Source organism: Talpa europaea (assembly GCF_964194135.1).
Source record: "Talpa europaea genome assembly, chromosome: 13".
In the NCBI taxonomy this organism is placed as follows: domain Eukaryota; kingdom Metazoa; phylum Chordata; class Mammalia; order Eulipotyphla; family Talpidae; genus Talpa; species Talpa europaea.
In genome coordinates this window covers 32,363,288-32,384,349 of record NC_140080.1, presented here as the reverse complement: position 1 = coordinate 32,384,349, position 21,062 = coordinate 32,363,288, and the positions used below count along the sequence as shown (strand labels likewise).

The 21,062-nt window shown below is 38.3% G+C and overlaps 1 protein-coding gene across 3 annotated transcripts in view; it reads right to left on the bottom strand.

Moving 5' to 3' along the window:
- Positions 1–15,239, bottom strand: part of CTNNA1 (catenin alpha 1) — a gene marked incomplete at its 3' end in the record, with an annotated part of 148,762 nt that extends 133,523 nt beyond the window's left edge. For all 3 annotated transcript variants that reach the window (XM_084251672.1, XM_084251673.1, XM_084251674.1), the window contains exons 1-2: positions 14,962–15,239; positions 13,465–13,660 (exon numbers count right to left, since the gene is read on the bottom strand). In XM_084251672.1, coding sequence (XP_084107798.1) covers positions 13,465–13,660; positions 14,962–15,066 — 301 coding nt within the window. In that variant the 5' untranslated portion in view covers positions 15,067–15,239. The remainder of the gene's footprint in view (positions 1–13,464; positions 13,661–14,961) is intronic.
- Positions 15,240–21,062: the final 5,823 nt, after the last annotated feature.

The following is a 21,062-nucleotide window of genomic DNA, read 5'->3' as shown; positions in this document are numbered from 1 at the left end:
TCCAAATCAGTACGAAAAATTAGTTTCAATAAAGAAGCACCAATGTGGTATCATCATGGCCCTAGGACTCTCACAAGTTTTATCATGTATCAGACATATTAATAAACATGAAGAAATGATCAAACTCAATTACCTCAAAATAATGTAAGTTTTTCAAAAGGAAGCATTTTATACCTATAAAAATATACAAAAATTTAATGAACTATATCATCCCATTACCTGTCAAAAAGTTAATTTGCTTCCATTCAATACCACTTTACCCCTTGTTCCTCAGGAGAACTCACCTCCCCCTTTTTTTGTGTCCTAGGGTGAACAGGTGTTCCAGACTCGCTGGTTCCTCTCCTCTGGCAACAGAAACTAGCTCAGTGCTGAGCATAAGCATAACTCAAGCAGAGCTAATCAGTACCCACGTGACTAAGATATAGATACTGAGGAAGAATAGTTCTTTTTCTGCTGGGATGACAAAACTAGGATGACCACTTCAACCCAGAAGTGGGTATTTTATCCAATGAAAAGAGAGGTAAACTGAAATATATGAAGGCAAGTGATGAAGAAAGCCTCATCTACTCTGAGTCAGTCACATCTAGCCATGCCTGAACTAGTCAGGATCTAGTCCTGGAATTCCCATTTACAAAGGTCCATAAACTTCCTTTTCCTTAAGACCGAGTCACAAAACTGATCAAAGACTTGTATGTAAAACCTGGAGTTGTAAAACACTTAGAAAACAGACAAAATATTTCATGACATAAATTTCAGTGATGCTTTTAGGGATTCATCTCCAACAGCAAGGAAAACAAAAGAGAACATAAACATCTGGGACTGTATCAAACTAAAAGGCTTCTGCACAGCAAAAGAAACCATAACTGAAACAAAGACACCCTACTGAGTAGGAGAAAATATTTGCATATAATACATCTGACAAAGGACTAATAAAGATATACAAAGAACTTATGAAGCTTTACAAAAACAAAACATAAGACCCCAATCAAAAAATAGGCAACAGATTTCAACATATACCTCTCCAAAGAAGACATTAGAACAGTCAATAGGCACATGAAAAAATGCTCACAATCACTATTAGAGAAATGCAAACAAATCAAGACCACAATGAGGCACTGCCTCACACCTATAAGAATAGCCCATAATGAAAAGACCAGAAACAACAAGTACTGGCAACAATATGGATGAAAGGGAATTCCAACACTGCTGGTGGGAATGTGAACTCGTCCAATCCTTATGGAAAGCAGTATGGAGGTATCTCAAAACATTAAACATCGTCTCCCATTCAACCCAGTAATGTTACCCCTAGGTATCTAAGCAAAAAATTCAAAAACACTAATTTGAAAGGAAACTTGCACTCCCACGTTTACTGCAGCATTATTTATTATAGCTAAACTATGGAAGCAACCTAAGTGCCCCAGAACAGATGAGTGGATCAGGAAGATGTGTGTACGTACGTACGTGTGTACGTGTACACACACACACACACACACACACACACACACACACAGGAATACTACTTAGCGATCAAAAAAGATAAACCCCTGCCATTTGCAGCAACATGAATGGAACTTGAAAGGATAATGCTAAGCAAACTAAGTCAGAAGGTGAAAGATAAATGCTGGACAGTGCCGCTAATATGTGGAATACAAAGTAACTAAATTAACAGATAAAAACAAGTTGTAAAACTAACCCTTGATAGCTGACTTCAGAACAGACACACCAAAGGGGGCGGGTGGGGGAAGAGGGAGGGAAGAACAGGACAGCAAGGAGGGAGGCATAATGGTCTGTAGAGCATACAGAGGCATAATGGTCTGTATGGAAGAGTTGGTGGTGGATGCACTATGGTGGTAATACCTGATGGTGATACCCCATGTTACCACAGTTATAAATAAGTAAATAAGTTTGAGTTAAACTCTATAATTTTAATTGGTAAGGTTCTATGAACATCAGGAAAATTAGCAAAGTGTAGTTAATAACTCTACTAGAAAACAATTTAGGGATATATTTTAAAAGACCTTAAGCCTATCTCCCTTAAGAAACCCTAAGCCTCTCTCCCTTACGAAACTTTCTGGGGGCCTCCCCGGTGGTGCAGCAGTTGAGCACTGGGTTGCGAAGCTGCCCGCAGCCTCTGCAGCACCCGTTCGATCCCCGGCTGCTCCCCGGCCACCAGAGGAGGGTCCCACATGGTGCGCAGACCTCTCCTGCCGCCCGCTGCTCCCCTCAGCAGTGTACTTCAGTCCTTCTGCCTGTTCTGTTCCCTGCTCTGGCTCTGGTGAATTCTCTCACCCTCCCGTGCTTGACTGTACCCAGTGCTTGTATAAATAAATAATCTTTAAAAAAAAAAAGAAAAAGAAACTTTCTGAAAGATAATTACATGGGCATGTAAAACGTCATCAAACTGTACACTGATTTGTGCATTTTGTGTATATATATTATATTCAATTTGTTAAAAAAAAATAAATGTGTCCCTATATACCTATTTCTGTATATTTATCTCAAGGAAATAATACCACCACCAACCCCCAAAAAGGGAAAACACTGTATGTACATAATGTAAGCTCACAACAGCATTATTTGTATCAGAAATATAAAAACAGGGCCTCCCCTGGAGGCCTCAGGGTTAAATCTTAGCACTGGCCAAGGAGCTATCCCACATGGCATCCACTGCTCCCCTAAGCAGTGTATTTCAGTCAATCCACCTGTTCTGCTTCCCATTCTGTCTCAGATGAATCCTCTGCCCCCCTGCATCTCTGGCCCCCAGTTCTTCTACACACACACACGAAACATAAGAACAACACTTAAGTCCAAAAATAGGGAAATGATGAAATAGAAAGTACGCAGTTTTAATGTTTATAAATTTCAAGGTTATACCAAATCATTAAAAAAAAATCCTCAAAATAAAATAATCAAATGATATCAAAGCTAGAATTAAAGCTAGGGTAAAGCAGATATGCATATAGCCAAGGACTTGAAAGGGGATCTAAAATTATATATAAAATACTATTTATAATCATCAAAAATGAAATATAGTGTAAATCTAAGGAAATATGTAGAGGACTTATATGGTAAACACTGATGAAAGACATCAAGAAAGATCTAAATAGATGGAAACTATATTGTTCATGGACTAGAAGATAATATAGTACAAAGATCAATTCTTCCCCAAATTGATTATAAGTTTAATGTAATTCCCATCAAATTTTTTGTAGACATGGCAAAGATTATCTAAACTGTACATCAAAAGCAAAAAAAGAAAACAAACTAGAATAGCTCCAGTTTAGAAAGAGAATGAAGTGGGAGGAATCAATCTACGCAATTCAAAGACTTTTACAGCTCTGGCAATGAAGACTGTAGTATTGGCAGAGGGACAAATATATAGATCAGTGGAACAAAATACAGAATTCAGCAATAATCCCACACAAGAACAGCTCACCTATTTTTATCAACGGTGCAAAAGCACTTTGACGGAGAAAAGACATTCTTTTTTTTTTTTTTTAGATTGGTGTTTGTTTGTTTTTAAGATTTATTTATTTATTTATACAAGCACTGGGTACAGTCTGAAGTGCGGGAGGGTGAGAGAATTCACCAGAGCCAGAGCAGGGAGCAGAACAGGCAGAAGGACCAAAGTACACTGCTGAGGGGAGCAGCGGGTGGCAGGAGAGGTCTGCGCGCCATGTGGGACACTCGCCCGGCGGCCGGGGATCGAACCAGCGCTGCAGAGGCTGTGGGCAGTTTCACAAGCCAGCGCTTGTGCCACCTGGGAGGCCCAGGAATGACATTCTATTCAGCAAATGGAACTGTAGCAACTGGATGCATGGGGAAAGAGGGAATGAACATAATCTAAACTTTACATATTATATGAAAATTAACCCGAGTTAAGTCATAGACAAATATAAAACTTAAAAAATTTCAATAGAAAAACTATAATCTTCTAAAAGACAACAGGAAAAATACTTTCATGAGTTAAAGCTTGGTGGAAACTTCTTAGACATGACACAAAAGCACAATCCACAAAATTAATAAATAAATGGACCTCATCAAAACTAAAAGTTTTACTATGCAAAAGAGCTGCTTAAGAGGATAAAAGACAAGCTATAGCCAACATGGAATGTCTACAGAACACTAACAAGCAATAAGAAGTTACAAATCATGGTTAACATACACAAACTGGAATGTTCTCAAGGGCTTCATGCTAAGTGAAAAAAGTGATTCTAATGGTCATATATTGCATAATTCCATTTATACAACATTCTTGAAATGACAGAATTTAGAGATAGAAACAGATCAACTGCAAGGGATTAGGGGTGATAGTGAGTATAAATAGTGTGGTAGTGACTATGAAGAGGTATCATGAGGGGAGAGCTTTGTAGTGATGGAATAGTTCTGTATCTTGACTACAGATACCTACACATGTGATAAAAACAGTAAACTATACACATATTGTGCCAACATCAATCTCCTTGTGTTATTATATTACAGATTCATAGATAGAACAACTGGGGGAATCTGGGCAAAAGGTACACTGAACCACTGTGTAGTAACTTTTCTACTTCCTGTGCATCTGTAATTTTTTCAAAATAAAAAGTCAAGGAAACTTAATAAACCTGTTAGTTGACTTTTTATAAGTATAAACAAACACCAAAGCAAAAACTATCTAGAACTCGTTAATGGGACTGAAAATTGGCACATCAGAATGTTAATGGCCCTACACTAAGAAGAATATGCTCTAATTTTAGGTAATTCACCTGTAGTTTTCAGTAGTACACACTACCTCAACAAATACCCCAGCTGAACCAAGTCATAGGAAAATAAATTGTTAAAATTTTTCATATACCCGTGCCTTGGTTTTATCTATAGAGAACATCAGCCATTTGCACCTGTGTACATTTGCAACTGGCAGTTAATTTGCATAACTGGCTGGTTCTCCCTTTCTATTGTATTATAGCAATACCTTCCTTAAAACTCCATTTCATCCCCCAACACTATGACGATCTTTTAACTCTTCCTGCATGTAGCTCAAAGACAAATCTCCCTAGTACACCACTTTGCCTCGTATTCTGTGTTGCCCAGATGGCAGAACTTCTTAAAACAGGAAAAGAGTTAAGACGACATATTTCAGTTTAAAAATAAAAAAGCTTTAAAAATAAACACAAAGCAACATTGGGAAAAAACTGCTTCCAGAGGTAGCAAGTCCTGTGTTACTAGACATATTTGAGCATATGTGAAACTGAACCTGTGAGCCCTATACTAACCACAGAAGTCTCTGATTCTGTGTCACTTTCCTGACAATTCTCCCTGCTTCACCAGGCAGTCCAAGTCACCCTCTAAAAATCTTCTCCAACTCCTTACCTGGATGACTTTTCCCCTCCATTCTTTCACCTCTCAAGACCCATGCACCTTCTAATCTCATGCTTACCCTTCTCAATCCACTCAATTTTTGCATGCCATTCACATTACTGATACACTCTTCCTGTCTATGTCCTGAATATGAGCTCCGGGACAAAAAAGGAAAAATAGTCGTCTTTTTTCATAAATGAGGATCACACATGGTCCCCTAGTCCTTTCCCCACTCTAGTTTCTATGACGCAAGCTTCTTCCCAGGAAATTCAGAACACCAACCATCAATTTGGTCCCTTTACTGAGAAGGCTAACATTAGCAGTATAGAAGGACATAAAGGTATAAATACCTCAAAGTCTTTGGCACTTCTGTATCCACCTGGGAATGCCCGTGAATTACAGGGGAAAGAAAGTTCTGATGCAGCAGCAAATCTCCAATCTTGGTCTTTGAGATGCAACAGTGAAGTTTAACTAGTAGATTAAAAAAGCCTGTTCTTACAGATGCTGTTCCTCATTACTCCACTTCTAATTTATCATCACTGATCCTCTTTTTTGAATGTCTCTCCTTTTTCAAACAAGTTTAGCATCTAGATCTTCCCATTTCTGTCTCTTGAGTATTTCCTATCCAACGAAGGGCCCGTTTTTTCTGGTCAGAGCCCCACTCAAGGATTCTTAAATACATTTAGATCCTTTCTTCTATGGGCTCTTTTCCAAGTAAGTATGACTGCACAGGGGTATGAAGTTTCTTTTTGGGGTAATGAAATGTTCTACAATTAGGTAATGATGGTATCAGCACAACTCTAAACATACTAAAATCATCACATTATGCACTTTAAAAGGGTAAATTTTGTGGTATAGAAATTATTGTCGATTTTATTTAAAAGGGAAGATTCTATGTCCTACCTCTATATTTGCATTTGGCACTGGGGAGGAAAACTCATTTTAATTTTTGAGGCAACAGTCTTTGTTCACAGAATCAATTATTTTTTCAAACACTTAAGTGCCAACCATGGACAAGGTACCACGATAGGTGTCACAGAAAATGGTCACCACCCAGCAATTAATATGTCCTGCTGGAGCCTGGAGAGGGAAAACATAATTATTCAATTACCACTGTGAAAAGTTTAAGGTAAAAATGATCTAATGGAGGGGGTGAACATGATCCTAAAAGAGCAGGGCTAAGACAGACATGTCTGCCTCAGCTCATATAACTACAATGTACAACTAGTTTGGGCTGACTGGCAGTATAATGATATCCCTCAAACACAGGGATTGGGATGCTATGCAACTGGTGACACCACTGCAGACTCACCTGGTCATTTCACTGACCATGATGTAAAGTGATCTTTCACACATGTTCAAGAATGTTTTACCCACTAAGAGTGCAAATGCGAGGGTTATAGGGTATTCACAAATAATCAGTGTTTATTATTCATGTTATCAGGGGCAAACACAAAAGAAAATCAAGTTAATAAGCTATATATACTTAAGTTTGTGCTTATTAAATATAATAGCACAGAAAGTATAAGGCTTGCAAAAACTCAAAATATATGGATGCTCTAATTTCTGACTTAAAAGTTTTCTAAATAGGGGCCTCCCCGGTGGCACAGCAGTTGAAAGCTGGGCTGCAAAGGTGCCTGTGCCTCTGCAGCACTGGTTCAATCCCCGGCTGCCAGGGAGGGTCCCAAATAGTGCGCAGACCTCTCCTGCCCCACATACTGCTCCCCTCAGCAGTGTACTTTGTCAGTCTGTCTGTTCTGCTCCCTGCTTTGGCTCTGGTGAATTCTCTCACCCTCCCACACTTCTGACTGTACCCAGTGCTTGTATAAATAAATAAATAAATAAATAAATAAATCTTTTTTTAAAAAGTTTTCTAAATAAATACTCTTTTGAAAACAGTGAACTCTTATCTTTAACAGTCTGGGAAAACCTGAGATCAGAAAAATGCCAACAATATGCCTATGGGCCCTATATGGTCCACCCTGTTTTTGTAACCAAGTTTTACTGGGACACAGTCATGACATCTGTTTATGTACTGTCTATACCTGCTCTCCAAACAAAAGTGCAGAACTGAATACTGTCAACAAAACTTAGAGCCCGTTAGTTCCAAAATACCTACTACTTGGTTTTTTAGAAAATAATTTGTCAACTTGTATTAGACAAAAGTAATCAACAATGATTCAAAACAAAGAAATCATATTACACAATTAAGTATTCTAGTGTTTAAGTGACAGACCGGAAATGCAAACAAAGCTAACTCTAATTAGTCAATCTGCTGTGGAACTATAGGTAGATCATACTCTATGTCTTATATACCAAAAAAATTCACAGCAGTTACGTCAGTATATTACTTAAGTGCTCAGAAATACTGAGGTCAGGCCTGGGAATGATGGTTTTACTGCCTAAGAAATTACTCCAGAAGTTGGTACTTAAACATTTATTATCTTCACAAGTTTTCATTGGGTCAGGAATTTGGGATTGGCTGGGGCTGCTGACATCTGAAACTTGGCTGGAGCTATAGGATCTATTTCCAAAGTGGCTTACTCACATGCTTGGCAAACTGGTGTTGACTGTTAACAGGAAATCTCAGTTACTCTCTATAGGACCTCCTGAGTGTCCTCAGAACACAGCAGCCAGTTTCATCCAGGGTGAATAATCTCTGAAGAAAAACTTGCATAATACTATAATCTTTTTATGACTTTGCCTTGAAAGCAGATAGCATCTCTTCCTCTACCTATTCTTAATAAAAGCAGGGGTCTGTAAGTCCAACACATATTCAACAGGATCTGAGTTAGGCTAGACTTTAAGGAAGGAGTGTCAAAAAATCTGCAGATATATTAAAACCTCTACAAGGTTTCGGATAATGAGCAAATAGCTGTAACAACACAACCAACAAGGCTTGCTTGGTTAAAAAATCTGTGCTTAATCATATAACCAAAGTGCTTAACAAATTTTGTTCTATTTATGATAGGAGAGAGAGTTTGTGTTTCTCACTACTTTTTTCCCCAAAGAAAAAAGTCAAGAGGGGAAAAAAAAAAAAAAAAAAACCAAGATACCTCAGCTTTTCATCTTATGTACTAATGATGATGGAAGGCAGTTATATTTTTCTTTTCTTCAAGGCATATTACGGTGAATAGATCATGATCATAAATAATTGCAAAGTCAGACTAGGACAGACAAGTACTTATAATTCAGAGCCACATAACAGATATTCTCATATACAAACAAAAATAATAAACAAAAATTTAGATATGCATTCATAATGGAGGGAGTTTTGAGGGGAGATGCCTGTATTATATCTTGATTGCTACAGATTTACATCAGAGAAACTTTGAAACAAGAAACATACAGAGTGAAATAAAGTTACCTGCAACAATTAAATGCATATTGAAAATAAATGTGTTGGTCACTAAACTCAATGAATACTTGGTCAAATTACTCTGTTAAGATTATTATAGTTTCATTACAGGAGGGAAGAAGGGCTGGGGAACAAACTTTCTCACAGAGGACAATGAAGTAACAGTCATCTTGATTTTTCTCAACAGAAAAATCAAAATATGTCCCTAGCTAGACAATTAAATTGCTTTAAAATAAACATTCAAAAGCCATAAATAGTGTCACCCCAGAATTCATGCAATTGTGGTCTCATTTGGGAATAGTGTTTGCAAATGTAACCACGTTAAGATGAGGTCATAGCGGATTAAGGTGAGTCCCAATTCTATGACTGATGTTCTTATCAAAGGGAACTTTGTACACAGAGACAATGTTATGTGGCAGAAGGCAGAGATCGCAATGACAGGCCTACATATTAAGGAACACTAAAGAAGGCCAAAGACTGCTGGCAACGACTGGAAGCTAGGACAGAGGGATAGAACAGATTCTTCCTCTGAGTACACAAGAAGAATTCAATACTGCTGACATCCTGATTTCAGATAACTCTCCAGAACTATCTGGGAATAAAGTTCTATGGTTCCAAGTCACCAAGTTTGTTGTAATTTATTATGGCAGTCCTAGCAAATTAATACAGCCACCCACCTAGTAGTATGAAATTTAAATAATCTTATTATTTAGAATATTAGGAATATTTTCTGTCAGTTTGAAATACGAGAAAAAAATGTTTTACCAATCAAGGTTTTTTACTTCATAAATTCACAACTGGAGATAACATCTCCATTTAATTATTACCCATTTTTGAATACTGCCACAGGGCTGAAAATGATATATGACTCCAGTGGACTATGCAAAATACTGTCAGCCATCAGAGATGAACTGAGATTCTCCAAAGGCCAATGAAGCACCTGCACAGAGTGGGGGCTCAGTTCCTGTAGGCTGACTCAAAGAGTGCTATAAAAATCTCCATCTTTTTTTTAACTCCTCCAGCTAGACCAAAAGATTACCACAAAACTACAGGTTTCAACAAGTTAATCTTGTAGATTTAAAGTGCTCTTTTCAGCTTCTGTACAGCAAAAGAGACATTAACCAAAACAAAGAGACACTTCACTGATTGGGAGAAAAGTTTTGCACACAACACTAATAACAAGGGACTGATCCCAAAGATCTACAAAGAGCTGATGAAACTCAACAAAAACAAAGTAAACAACCTAGTCAAAAAAAGACACTTCTCCAAAGGGGAAATGCAATGGCCACCAGGCATATGAAAAAATGTTCAATATCACTCGTAATCAGGGAAATGCAAATCAAGGGCCTCCCCTGTGGCGCAGCAGTTGAGCACTGGGTTGCGAAGCTGCCCGCGGCCTCTGCAGCGCCGGTTCGATCCCCGGCTGCTCCCCGGCCACCGGAGGAGGGAACCACATGGCGCGCAGACCTCTCCTGCCACCCGCTGCTCCCCTCAGCAGTGTACTTCGGTCCTTCTGCCTGCTCTGCTCCCCGCTCTGGCTCTGGTGAATTCTCTTACCCTCCCGTGCTTCTGACTGTACCCAGTGCATGTATAAACAAAACAAACAAACAAACAAACAAATAAATAAATAAACATGCCTCTATAAAATTAAAAAAAAAAAGAAATGCAAATCAAAACCACAATAAAATACCACCTTACACCAGCGAGAATGGCACATATTTAAAAACTAGCAACAATTGTTGGTGAGGATATAGAGAAAAAGGAACTCTCCTACACTGCTGATGGGAGTGCAAACTGATCCAAACACTGAAAAGGTGTGTGGAGGTTCTTCAAAATGCTAAAAATGGAGCTTCCATATAATCCAACAATTCTACTCCTAGGTATCTACCCAAAGGACAAATAAACATTAATTCAAAAGAACACCTGCACCCCTATGTTTATAGCAGCACCATTTACAATAGGTAAGCTATGGAAACAACCCAAATGCCCAAAAATAGATGACTGGATCAAGAAGATGTGGTACATATACACAATGGAATATTACTCAGCAATCAAAAAAGATAAATTCTTGCCATTTGCAAGCAACATGGATGGAGCGGGATGGGATCATGCTCAGTGAAATAAGCCAAAAAGAGGGCCTCCCCTGGTGGCACAGCAGTTGAGCGCTGGGCTGCGAAGCTGCCCGCAGCCTCTGTAGTGCCGGTTCTATCCCCGGCCACCGGCGAGGGTCCCACATGGTGCACAGACCTCTCCTGCCACCCGCTGCTTCCCTCAGCAGTGTACTTCGTCATTCTGCCTGTTCTGCTCCCCACTTTGGCTCCGGTGAATTCTCTCACCCTCCCGCGCTTCTGACTGTACCCAGTGCTTGTATAAATAAATTAATAAATCTTTTTTTAAAAAAGAAGGAAGAAAAGAAATAAGCCAGATGGTTTCACTTTTAGGAGGAATGTAGAGTATCCAAATAAGGGCTCAGGGGAAAAAAAGGAATTAAAGTAAGTATCAAAATCAATAAGCAACTATAAATGAGAGATAGTCTACAGGGGGGGAGAGGGGAGTACGGTCAAAACAGGGGTGGGAAGAGCAGAAGGGACTATGATGATGGTACACAAGTGAACTGGTGGTGGGAATTTCATGGGACTATAAGAGAGTTGAGGAAGCATACATTGTACAAAAATGAAGAAGGATGTAAAAAAATATATTAATAAAATTTCAAAGGAAAATAAATAAATAAAGTGCTCTTTTCATATGTGTAGTATCAGAGTGACCATGGCTTTTCTAATAGTAACTACTGGTAAGTTATGGTTTATCATGTCACTTTTTATTAACTGAGTTTCAAAAATAATTCCTTTAAGTCCAGACTTAATTTATTTCAAACTCAAAACAGCAACTATACATGGTTGATTTAACATACCAGTCTGACAGAATGGGGACACGTCTAGGTTATTTACAGACTGGCTAAATATTTTCCCATTTTATTACCCCTGTATCTTCAGCAAGGACTATGGAAAGTAAACTTCTGCCCCATCAAACTGTATTACAGTATTTCCAAGACTATTACTAGAACACCCAAAATAAGTGCATTCAAATTCTCCCAAAAAAAAGATGTTCCTGTGGGATTAATTTCTAAAATTCATAAATAATTCATAAAACTCAAAAACAAAAAAAAAAACCAATCAAGAAATGAGCAAAATACCTAGCAGACACTTCCTCAAAGAAGACATACAGATGGCTCACAGACACATGAAAAAATGTTCAACTTCACTTATTATTTGAGAAAGGAAAATCAAGATCACGAAGAGGTAACATCTCACACTTCTGAGAATGGCCTATATCAAAAAGAGTAGAAACAGGGGTCTCTCTGGTGGCACATGGGTTAAAGACAGCTCTATCAAGCTATTGGCAGCCACTGCAGCATCCCTGGCTGGCCAGGGAGCAACCCACATGATGCAGAAGACCTCTCCTGTCTCGCCTGCTACTTCCCTCAGCAGTGTATTTCAGTAGATCTGCCTGTTCTGCTTGCAACTCTCTCTGGTGAATCCTCTCACCCCCACCCCCATCACACACACCCCCCTCTGGCATGTACCCCAGTTCTTGTATGTATAAATAAATAAATCTTTAACAACAACAAAAAAAAGACTAGAAATAAATGTCAGTGAGCATATGCGGGAAAAGGAATCCTTATATATTGTTGGAAAGAATGCAAATTGGTACAGCCTCTATGGAAAGCAGGGTGGAGATTCCATTAAAAACTAAAAATGGAAATGTCATATATTCTCCAGCAATACCACTTCCAAGATTTATCCCATCAATATGAAAACACTAATTCAAAAAGATACATGAACCCCAATGTTCATAGTCATACTAGCCAAGGCATGGAATCAATTTAAAAGTTCACTGACATAACTGGAGAGAAATTGTAGGATATACACTCAACGGAATACTACTCAAAGTTATTTTAAAAACATGAAATTGGGGCCTCCCTGGTGGCGCAGCGGTTGAGCGCTGGGTTGCGAAGCTGCCCACAGCCTCCACGGCACTGGTTCGATCCCCGGCTGCTCCCTGGCCACCGGAGGAGAGTCCCACATGGCGCGCAGACCTCTCCTGCCGCCCGCTGCTCCCCTCAGCTGTGTGCTTTGGTCCTTCTGCCTGCTCTGCTCCCCGCTCTGGCTCTGGTGAATTCTCTCACCCTCCCGCGCGTCTGACTGTACCCAGTACTTGTATAAATAAATAAATAAATCTTAAAAAAAAAAAAAAAGATGAAATTGTGCCTTTAGAGAAAATACAGATGGAACTTGAGGTGATTATGCTAAAAGAAGTCAATCAGAAATTAAAAGACAATTACTGGATGGCTTCACACATCATTGGAATATAAATCCCAAGAAAACAAACTGGCAAAACACAACAAAAATAATTTTCAGACTCTGTAAAAAATATGGTAGTTACCAGAAAAGCAGCAGAGGGGTAATGTCAGAGTGTGCTGGCATGGGAGCTTTGGTGGAGGGGAAGTGAAGCATGTATGCATGTTGAGGTGTGAAGCTATACTTCCAAAATTAAAATTATGTGAACATACAGCAAATGAATAAAATGTGACCAAAAAAAAAAAAAAAAGATGCTCCTCCTCTAGTATTTCTCCTGATTAAAATTTAAGCTTGTACAAATGAGCAAAAGGCAAGCATATACGAATGGGATCACTGATTACAAAAGGTTCCATCACAGATTAATTTTCCAGAAACATCTGCCTTTCTCTGTATAAAATATTAACCTACCTTGTTTTCGAACATCTTCTACAGCGGCAAGAAGCTCCTCCTTGAGAAACTGACTCTCCTTTGCAATTTTATCCCCCTTGTCCAAGAAATTCTCTGTTGCTTGTTCAACAGATGCTGCCAAAACATGGGCCTTCTTAGAACGACCTCTCTTCTTATTAGAGGGCCCCTTACTGTTGGTGTTTACCAGAGTTGTAACCTAGAGGTTTCATTTTGAAAAATTAAACCGCAGTCAATTAAAATGAAAACAGAAAAACTAACAGTGTTAAAGACAGAAAAAAAAATTTATAACCAAATGATCACATTTATGAGATTTCAGTAAGCATTAACAAAAACCCATACAACTCCCTCCATATTTAAGACATACAGCAAAATAATTTAGTTATCTCAATGGATAAGAAATGTAACAAATATTTTAATTATTCAAACCTATTAGTTGTATTTTTTCATTTCAGAAATCAAAAACTGATTAGAAACAACTTAGCCTTTTCTGCTATATGTCATCAAGAATATGCAGAAAGAGAACAGGAACTTAACTTTATCTGGAGGTCACATTTTGCCACTTGGCAAAATAATTTAAGATAGTTTGCTTTTGAAATCTTTTCACAGTTTATTCACACAAATCTCAGCGATTAATTAGTAAAGGCCCTTATTAAGAAAGGAACAATGGCCTAAAGTAGCTGTGATGGTGTTTTAAGTCCTAGCACATTAACCATTATTAATACATTTACAACCAGATTATTGGTAGCTTGAAAGTGACCAAAAATGTGTTATTAGTATAATTTGCCACATAAAAGACCTCCCTCCAGGGCTATAGTAGTGGGGGTCTAAGAAAGAAAATATTCCTGAATCCTATTCCTACACAGTATATTTAAATATGTATGTGTGTGCACGTTTACATAATATATACACAATACTAGTTTATGGGTTGGAATGGCATTTACAAAGATAACATATCTATCTGGTTCCCCCCCATGTATGCTAGCAAACTACGCAAACACTAAAAGTACAGAACTACCTGCTAACAATAAAATGTCACTGCATTATGAAGTTCGTATTTGTAACAGAACATACCAAACCCCTACAACCTCAAAATAAATTACCTGTTAACTGAACTTCACAATGAAAAGTATGTTAAGTAGGGTGAAGACACTTTACAGTCAAGGTCTCATATCCTGATCTTTCTTGGATATACCTACCAAGAAGAGTGAAGCCAAGCAATGTCCACAAATGTGCAAATATTGGAAAATGCAGTAGATAGTACTACCTCTGTTATTTCCAACAAGACTGAAGAAAATGGCAGCTACTATGTTGGTTAAATGAACCCATGCATCAATGCTTAATCATTAGTGGAGCCAAATCATGTGAGTACTACCTATCTAAACTCAATCATTCAAACTAAATATTTGAAGTAAAGAGCCAATCTTGCTCTGTATTTGTTATCCAGTCCTATTACTATGTAACCATGTTGCAATTATGTATTGGTTTTCAAATTTTTACCTGTGTCACAAGAGGTTCCAACAGTCTTTCAACCGCCAAAGTCCTGATCTCTAGACTTTTGGGGTCCCATTTAAAATTTATGTTGCCTGCGTGGACAGCAGTCATTTTTCTGAAAGAGAGATGAAAAGCCAAAGTCAGAAAAACATCAAGCAGAAAAATGTAATATGTAACAAAACTCCTGCTTAAAGACTTTTACAACAGGAAAGCCACATTCACCACAAGTTGGGGGTTAAAAAATCTTACCAGCCAGCACAGGAGAGCCCAGTAACTCTTAGAACCTCTTATACTTAAAATATCAAGTTTACAAACTTTAGTGGTACTATAAGAGGGCATTCCCAAATACAGTTTTTCTCTTTGGGTTTCTCTGGCACAAAGATAGTCCTACTTCACTTTCCACACCAACTAAGAAGTAGGATGAAAAGCTGAATAGTGAAGTGCCCCCTTTTTTTTTTTTTGCTCCACAACATTTATAGTACAGTGTAATCTAAAAAGCATACCTCTCCTTTTTTTTTTTTTTGATGGCTTCTCTGAGAACATCTTATCATATTCTACTAAAACATAACTATGTTTAAGTCTGCTGCCCCCTGCACCTACAGTTGTTACTACTCATAGCCAGAAGAATTATCAAATTGCACTTAGTCAAATATCACTGTATCACTGTCAAGGTAAACTTCCATTAGATGGATACTTCAAGACAAAGGGAAGGACTTCAATGAATATACAGCTGTTAGTGTTTCTTTTTAGAAGTAATGCCTTAAAGATTAAAGAAAAAACGCAAGACAGTAGAGGTATGTATAGAGGTAACACTAACAAACTTTCTAGGCAACAACCCTTTGATAGACATTTAAAAGAGTACAGCCTTATAACCCAGCAATTCTACATCTAGAGTATTATTCTACAACAAAAATTAAGGTTTATGCAAAAAACGTGCATACGTTTAGGTTCACAAGTTCTGTAAACAATAAAAAAATGTTTACCTAAATTTCAAACAACACATCATTGAATAACTCACATAACCACCACACAATGGGATACTGTATAGCTCGTAAAAGACAAATGTGTTAATATGTAGGGGGGAAGACATTTTCACTGCTCAGGTCTTTTTTACTATTGAAGGGAAGAAACAAAGCTTCCCACTCCTCCCCCCCACAAAAGAAAAGCTTTACACTTAGGTGTGAAATACCCTATTATATAGAAAGGAAGTTCAGACATAAAGACTAACAAGATCAAATTAAAAATATGTGAAATTTACCACAACTTTAGTATCATTAAGAATGGTTAACTCTATGGGCCTCCCCTGGTGGCGCAGCGGTTCAGCGCTGGGCTGCAAAGGTGCCTGCAGCCTCTGCAGCGCTGGTTCAATCCCCGGCTGCCAGCGAGGGTCCCACATGGCGCGCAGACTTTCTCCTGCTGCGCCTGTTGCTCGCCTCAGCAGTGTGTTTCATCAGTCTGCCTGTTCTGTTCCCCACTCTGTCTCTGGTGAATCCTCTCGCCCTCCCACGCTCCTGACTGTACCCAGTGCTTGTGTAATAAATAAATAAATCTTTTAAAAGAAATAGTTTAAAAAAAAAAAAGAATGATTAACTGTAACTGCCCTGTAACTGAGACAGACAGTCTATGACCAAAGGGATCCTCAAAAGAAAGTAGACAGAGGGCCTCTCTGGTGGCGCAGGCGGTTTAGCGCAGCACTGTGAAGCTGTCCATAGCCTCTGCAGTGCCAGTTCGATCCCCACTGGCCTCGGAGCAACCCAAATGGCCAGCAGACCTCTCCTGTCACACCCACTGCTCCCCTCAGCAATGTATTTCGTCGGTCTGCCTGTTCTGTTCCCGGCTCTGTCTCTGGTGAATCCTCTCACCCTCCTGCGCATCTGGCTTGTGCCCCGGTTCTTGTATAAATAAATCTTAAAAAAAAAATAAAGTAGACAGAGAAGGAATTTCCTTACCATCAATGTAGAAATAGAATTAGAAAATGACCATTTTGCAACCCCCTCTGTAATAGTTGATTCACGTAAGGATTATCAGTGGATGCTAAAAACATTAGGTGAAAGACTACTGGGGAACAGGACAGCTGTAAGATGTCAAAATATCTCCTGAAAGTCACTTGCTAAGTAGGCAGAGGGGGAAAGATGTACCTTTACAATTTTAAACCCAGTGGTCACTCCCTTAAATAACTAAACTTAGTATTGCTAATAATGAAACATCTGATATATGCCTCCTAATATGATGAAATATTAAGTACTGTACATTCCTTATAAAGAATTCTTGAAGAAAAAGTGTTATGTCTTTCAAGATTCTCCATGTTACTATAAACTGAGCAAAGCTAGTTATATAATAGCAAAATTAATTTAAATGTTTAACCAGAGTCTAATGAAGCCTCCAAGTCAGGAATTCTAAACCATTTTCAACGCCATGGAACCCTCTGGTAGCCTAAGACCCAATTTGTCCTATAGACATACAATGCAAGCCACTTACATAATTAAATTTCCCTGATAACCACATTAAAAACCTAAAATGAAACTTGTGACATTAATTGCAAACACATATATCAAAAATTTCAATATATAATGCCTTTTTAATTATTAGTGGTCTTTAACATTAGTACTATGTGTTTGAAATCTATGACGTTTTACACTCAAGGTGCATCTAAATTCAGACAACCTACTCTTCAAATGCCCAACAACCACATATGCTATGCTAGTGGTCTCTGAATTAGGCAGTAATTACAACTACAGACCATTCAGTGAATGTTTTTAAAAGCATAATATATAATTAGAAGTGTTACAAAAGAAACACATGCATTGAAATATAGTTACCAAATACTTTACAAATTGTGATACAGTAATACATTTGTTTCTTCTTTTTTAAGATTTATTTATTTATTTTATACAAGCATTGGATACAGTCAGAACTGCGGGAGGGTGAGAGAATTCACCAGAGTCAGAGCAGAGAGCAGAGCAGGCAGACTGATGAAGTACACTGCTGAGGGGAGCAGCGGGCGGCAGGAAAGGTCTGTGCACCATGTGGGACCCTCCTCCAGTGGCCAGGGAGCAGCCGGGGATGGAACCGGCGCTGCAGAGGCTGCGGGCAGCTTCGCAACCCAGCGCTCAACCGCTGCGCCACCGGGGAGGCCCTACACTTGTTTCTTTATTAACACATTAAACGAGATCCAGAAAAGAGTCTGGTAACTTCCTCAAAGGAATAAGAAAATATCACTTTTTTCAATTTACCATATTATTACAGATATGAAAAGCAGTAAGATTCCTACTGGTGACAGGTAACAAAAACAAAGTCTTCAACTCTGGCTGCAGAATTGAGATGACTAAAGGAAGAGGGAAGTGGGATTAATGGGAGGGGGTGTCCAGTGGACTATGGTGGCAGGTCACTGGCCCTTTGGTGATATGGTAACATACATTTGAGAGGTAGAAACCTATACTCCTAAAATGTATAGTATTATAAACAATGTTACCTCAATTGGGGGGGGGGGAACTAATTTGTTTTCTGCATTACTAACAGAAGAAGTGCTAAATTCCTGTCGGTAGTGAAAACAAAGACAAAATTTGTCTAATACAAATTCACTGCAAGTTAAAAAACTCTAACCTAGACTGAATTTCAAGTGTTAGAATTTCCAAGATTTCAGGGGACAGAGAAGCATGCTGAATACCATAAGGAAACAAATTGAGAATATAGAGCATCCTGTAAGAGGATGGGTATTAGCTCTTCAAAAAGTCATTATTTGGGAAGGGAAGGTGTAGAAGAACTATTCTTGACAAAAAAATTCACAAGACATAAACAAATGCAATACATCTAGCTTGTTTGGACTCTGGTTTGAAACAAAGCTACTGATACACTTTTAAGAAAGTTGGCAAATATTTAATATTTATAAATATTAGATATTATGGAATTTCATAGTTGTGATAATAAAATTGTGGCTAGGAATAAAATCACTTTCTAGGAGATGCATGCTGAAATATTTAGGGGTAAAATGTCAAGATATCTGCAAATTTCAAATGGGTGAACAAAAGTGAAAATACATAAGAGTTATCAAGGTATTACAGAAAAAATACTCTTAACTATTAAATCTAAGTGGGGGATACATGGATGGGTGATCACAAATTTATTCTTCAGTTTCTTTGTATATCAGAAATTTCTTCTTTAAAAAAAAAAAAAAAGGAGGGGGCCTCCCTGGTAGCACAGGGGTTAAAATCTCAGCGCTATCAAGCTATTCCAGTCACTAAGGCATGAGTTCAAACACTGGCCAGGGAGCTAACCCACATGGCACAGCAGACCTCTCCTGTCTCGCCAGCTGCTGCCCTCAGCAGTGTATTTCAGTAGATCTGCCTATGCTGCTCCCCACTCTGTTTCTGGTGAATCCTCTTATCCACTCCCCCCACACCTCTGGCCTATATCCCAGTTCTTATATGCACAAATAAAATAAATCTTTTAAAAAAGGAAATTATACAAGTTGGGAAAGGTGTCTAAAACACATATTACCAATGATAGGAGGAAGATTCAAAAAAAATGTAAAGTATAGGGCTTCCCCTGGTGGAGCAGCGGTTGAGCGTTGGGCTGCGGGACTGCCCGCAGCCTCTGCAGCGCTGGTTCATTCCCTGGCCGACAGCGAGGGTCCCACAAAAAAAAAAAAAAAAAAAAAGAAGTATAACTTCAGGGATGCAAGACGTCTGGATATATACACCAAAACATTAACATTTCTTCATGTAACTTTTTGTATTGTTTGCCCTGTTGGTCACCACTTTTCAACCTCTGAAAAAGATTCTCCCATAAAGTCCCTTCAAGTTCTACACTGCAGACTCTACATTCTCTTAAATAATGTCTCTCAGGAGGTCTCCAGCAGTCCTCATAAAAATTCACCAGACCCAGACTCCCGATAGATAAAGGTGTTAAGGCAAAGGACTCAATCACTCACTTACATTGAAAAACTTGAAATATACTGACTCTTGAAAATTGAGAACCCCATTCAGTGTGTTTTCAAGTCTTTCAATAACCATAATGGAAGTAGACTGCCTTGTGAGGCATCTTTAATCAAAAGTCCTGCCAAGAGTGACACCGAACATTATTAAACTAGACTACAGAGCCAAGTTATGCTTTTGGTGACCAAACCTAAAAGGATTTCAAAAAATAGAAGTAAAGCATTAAAATCTGAGGAGAATAAATTCTCTGCAAAGAATATGGCTTGCACTACCAGCTTTTGTCACTAACTTATCGCTGACCTTGGTCAAGTCACCTCACCTTCCTACAGCCTCAGGTTTCTTATATTAGAAGTGAGAGGAACTGAATTTATGTTCCAAGCTCTTCTGGCCTTGAAATTTTAGTATTCCTTTCATTTATATTATCTCTCATTAGCCACTGAATTACTTGATTAAACATAAATTTTTCACAGGTTTAGTCTATGATCTTCCCAAGCTATGTTTTAAGTTTAAGGATGATAACTACGCTTATGCTTTATACCCCTTACATTGCTGGCAAGATGCTTTATTGCACAGCAGATACAGTATTAGTTGAACTGAATTTATGTAACCCGATTTTAAAATATTTACAATACTACCAAAACAAAGCTCCTGGCTTAATCTTACTCATAGCTTCTGCTTCTCTACAATTAATAGTATTGTTTAGAGGAGCTAAACAAATAACTTAAACTCTTGGCAGTTTCTAGTTTTCCAATTAACTTACAGAGCATTACTTCACAGGATCTATTACATAACCTACTAGAGGTAGCCAATCTTAATGAATTACAGAAACCTTAGGTTTTTCCTGGAGGGATCACGCTTAGTGAAAGTAAATAAAAAGTTAAACTGTAGTTATTCAGTCTTCATTACCTTATAAGTAGCAGTCCTGGCTATAAAGCAAAAGTTCACTATAAATTCAGAAAGGGGAAAAGGTGTTTGACTAGCAATCTTTATACTAGAGCAAGAAATGGAGAAGCAGCAACAAGCAGAAAATAAAAGTACAACCCCATCAAAACCAAGCAGACTGACTGTTGGCAAACAGCCTCATTTGTACAAAGAGCTACACACCTTCTCCAAAGATATTAAATGTTCATTTACAACAGAATGGCCACATCATTTTTAAAAGTGTCTGCTTCA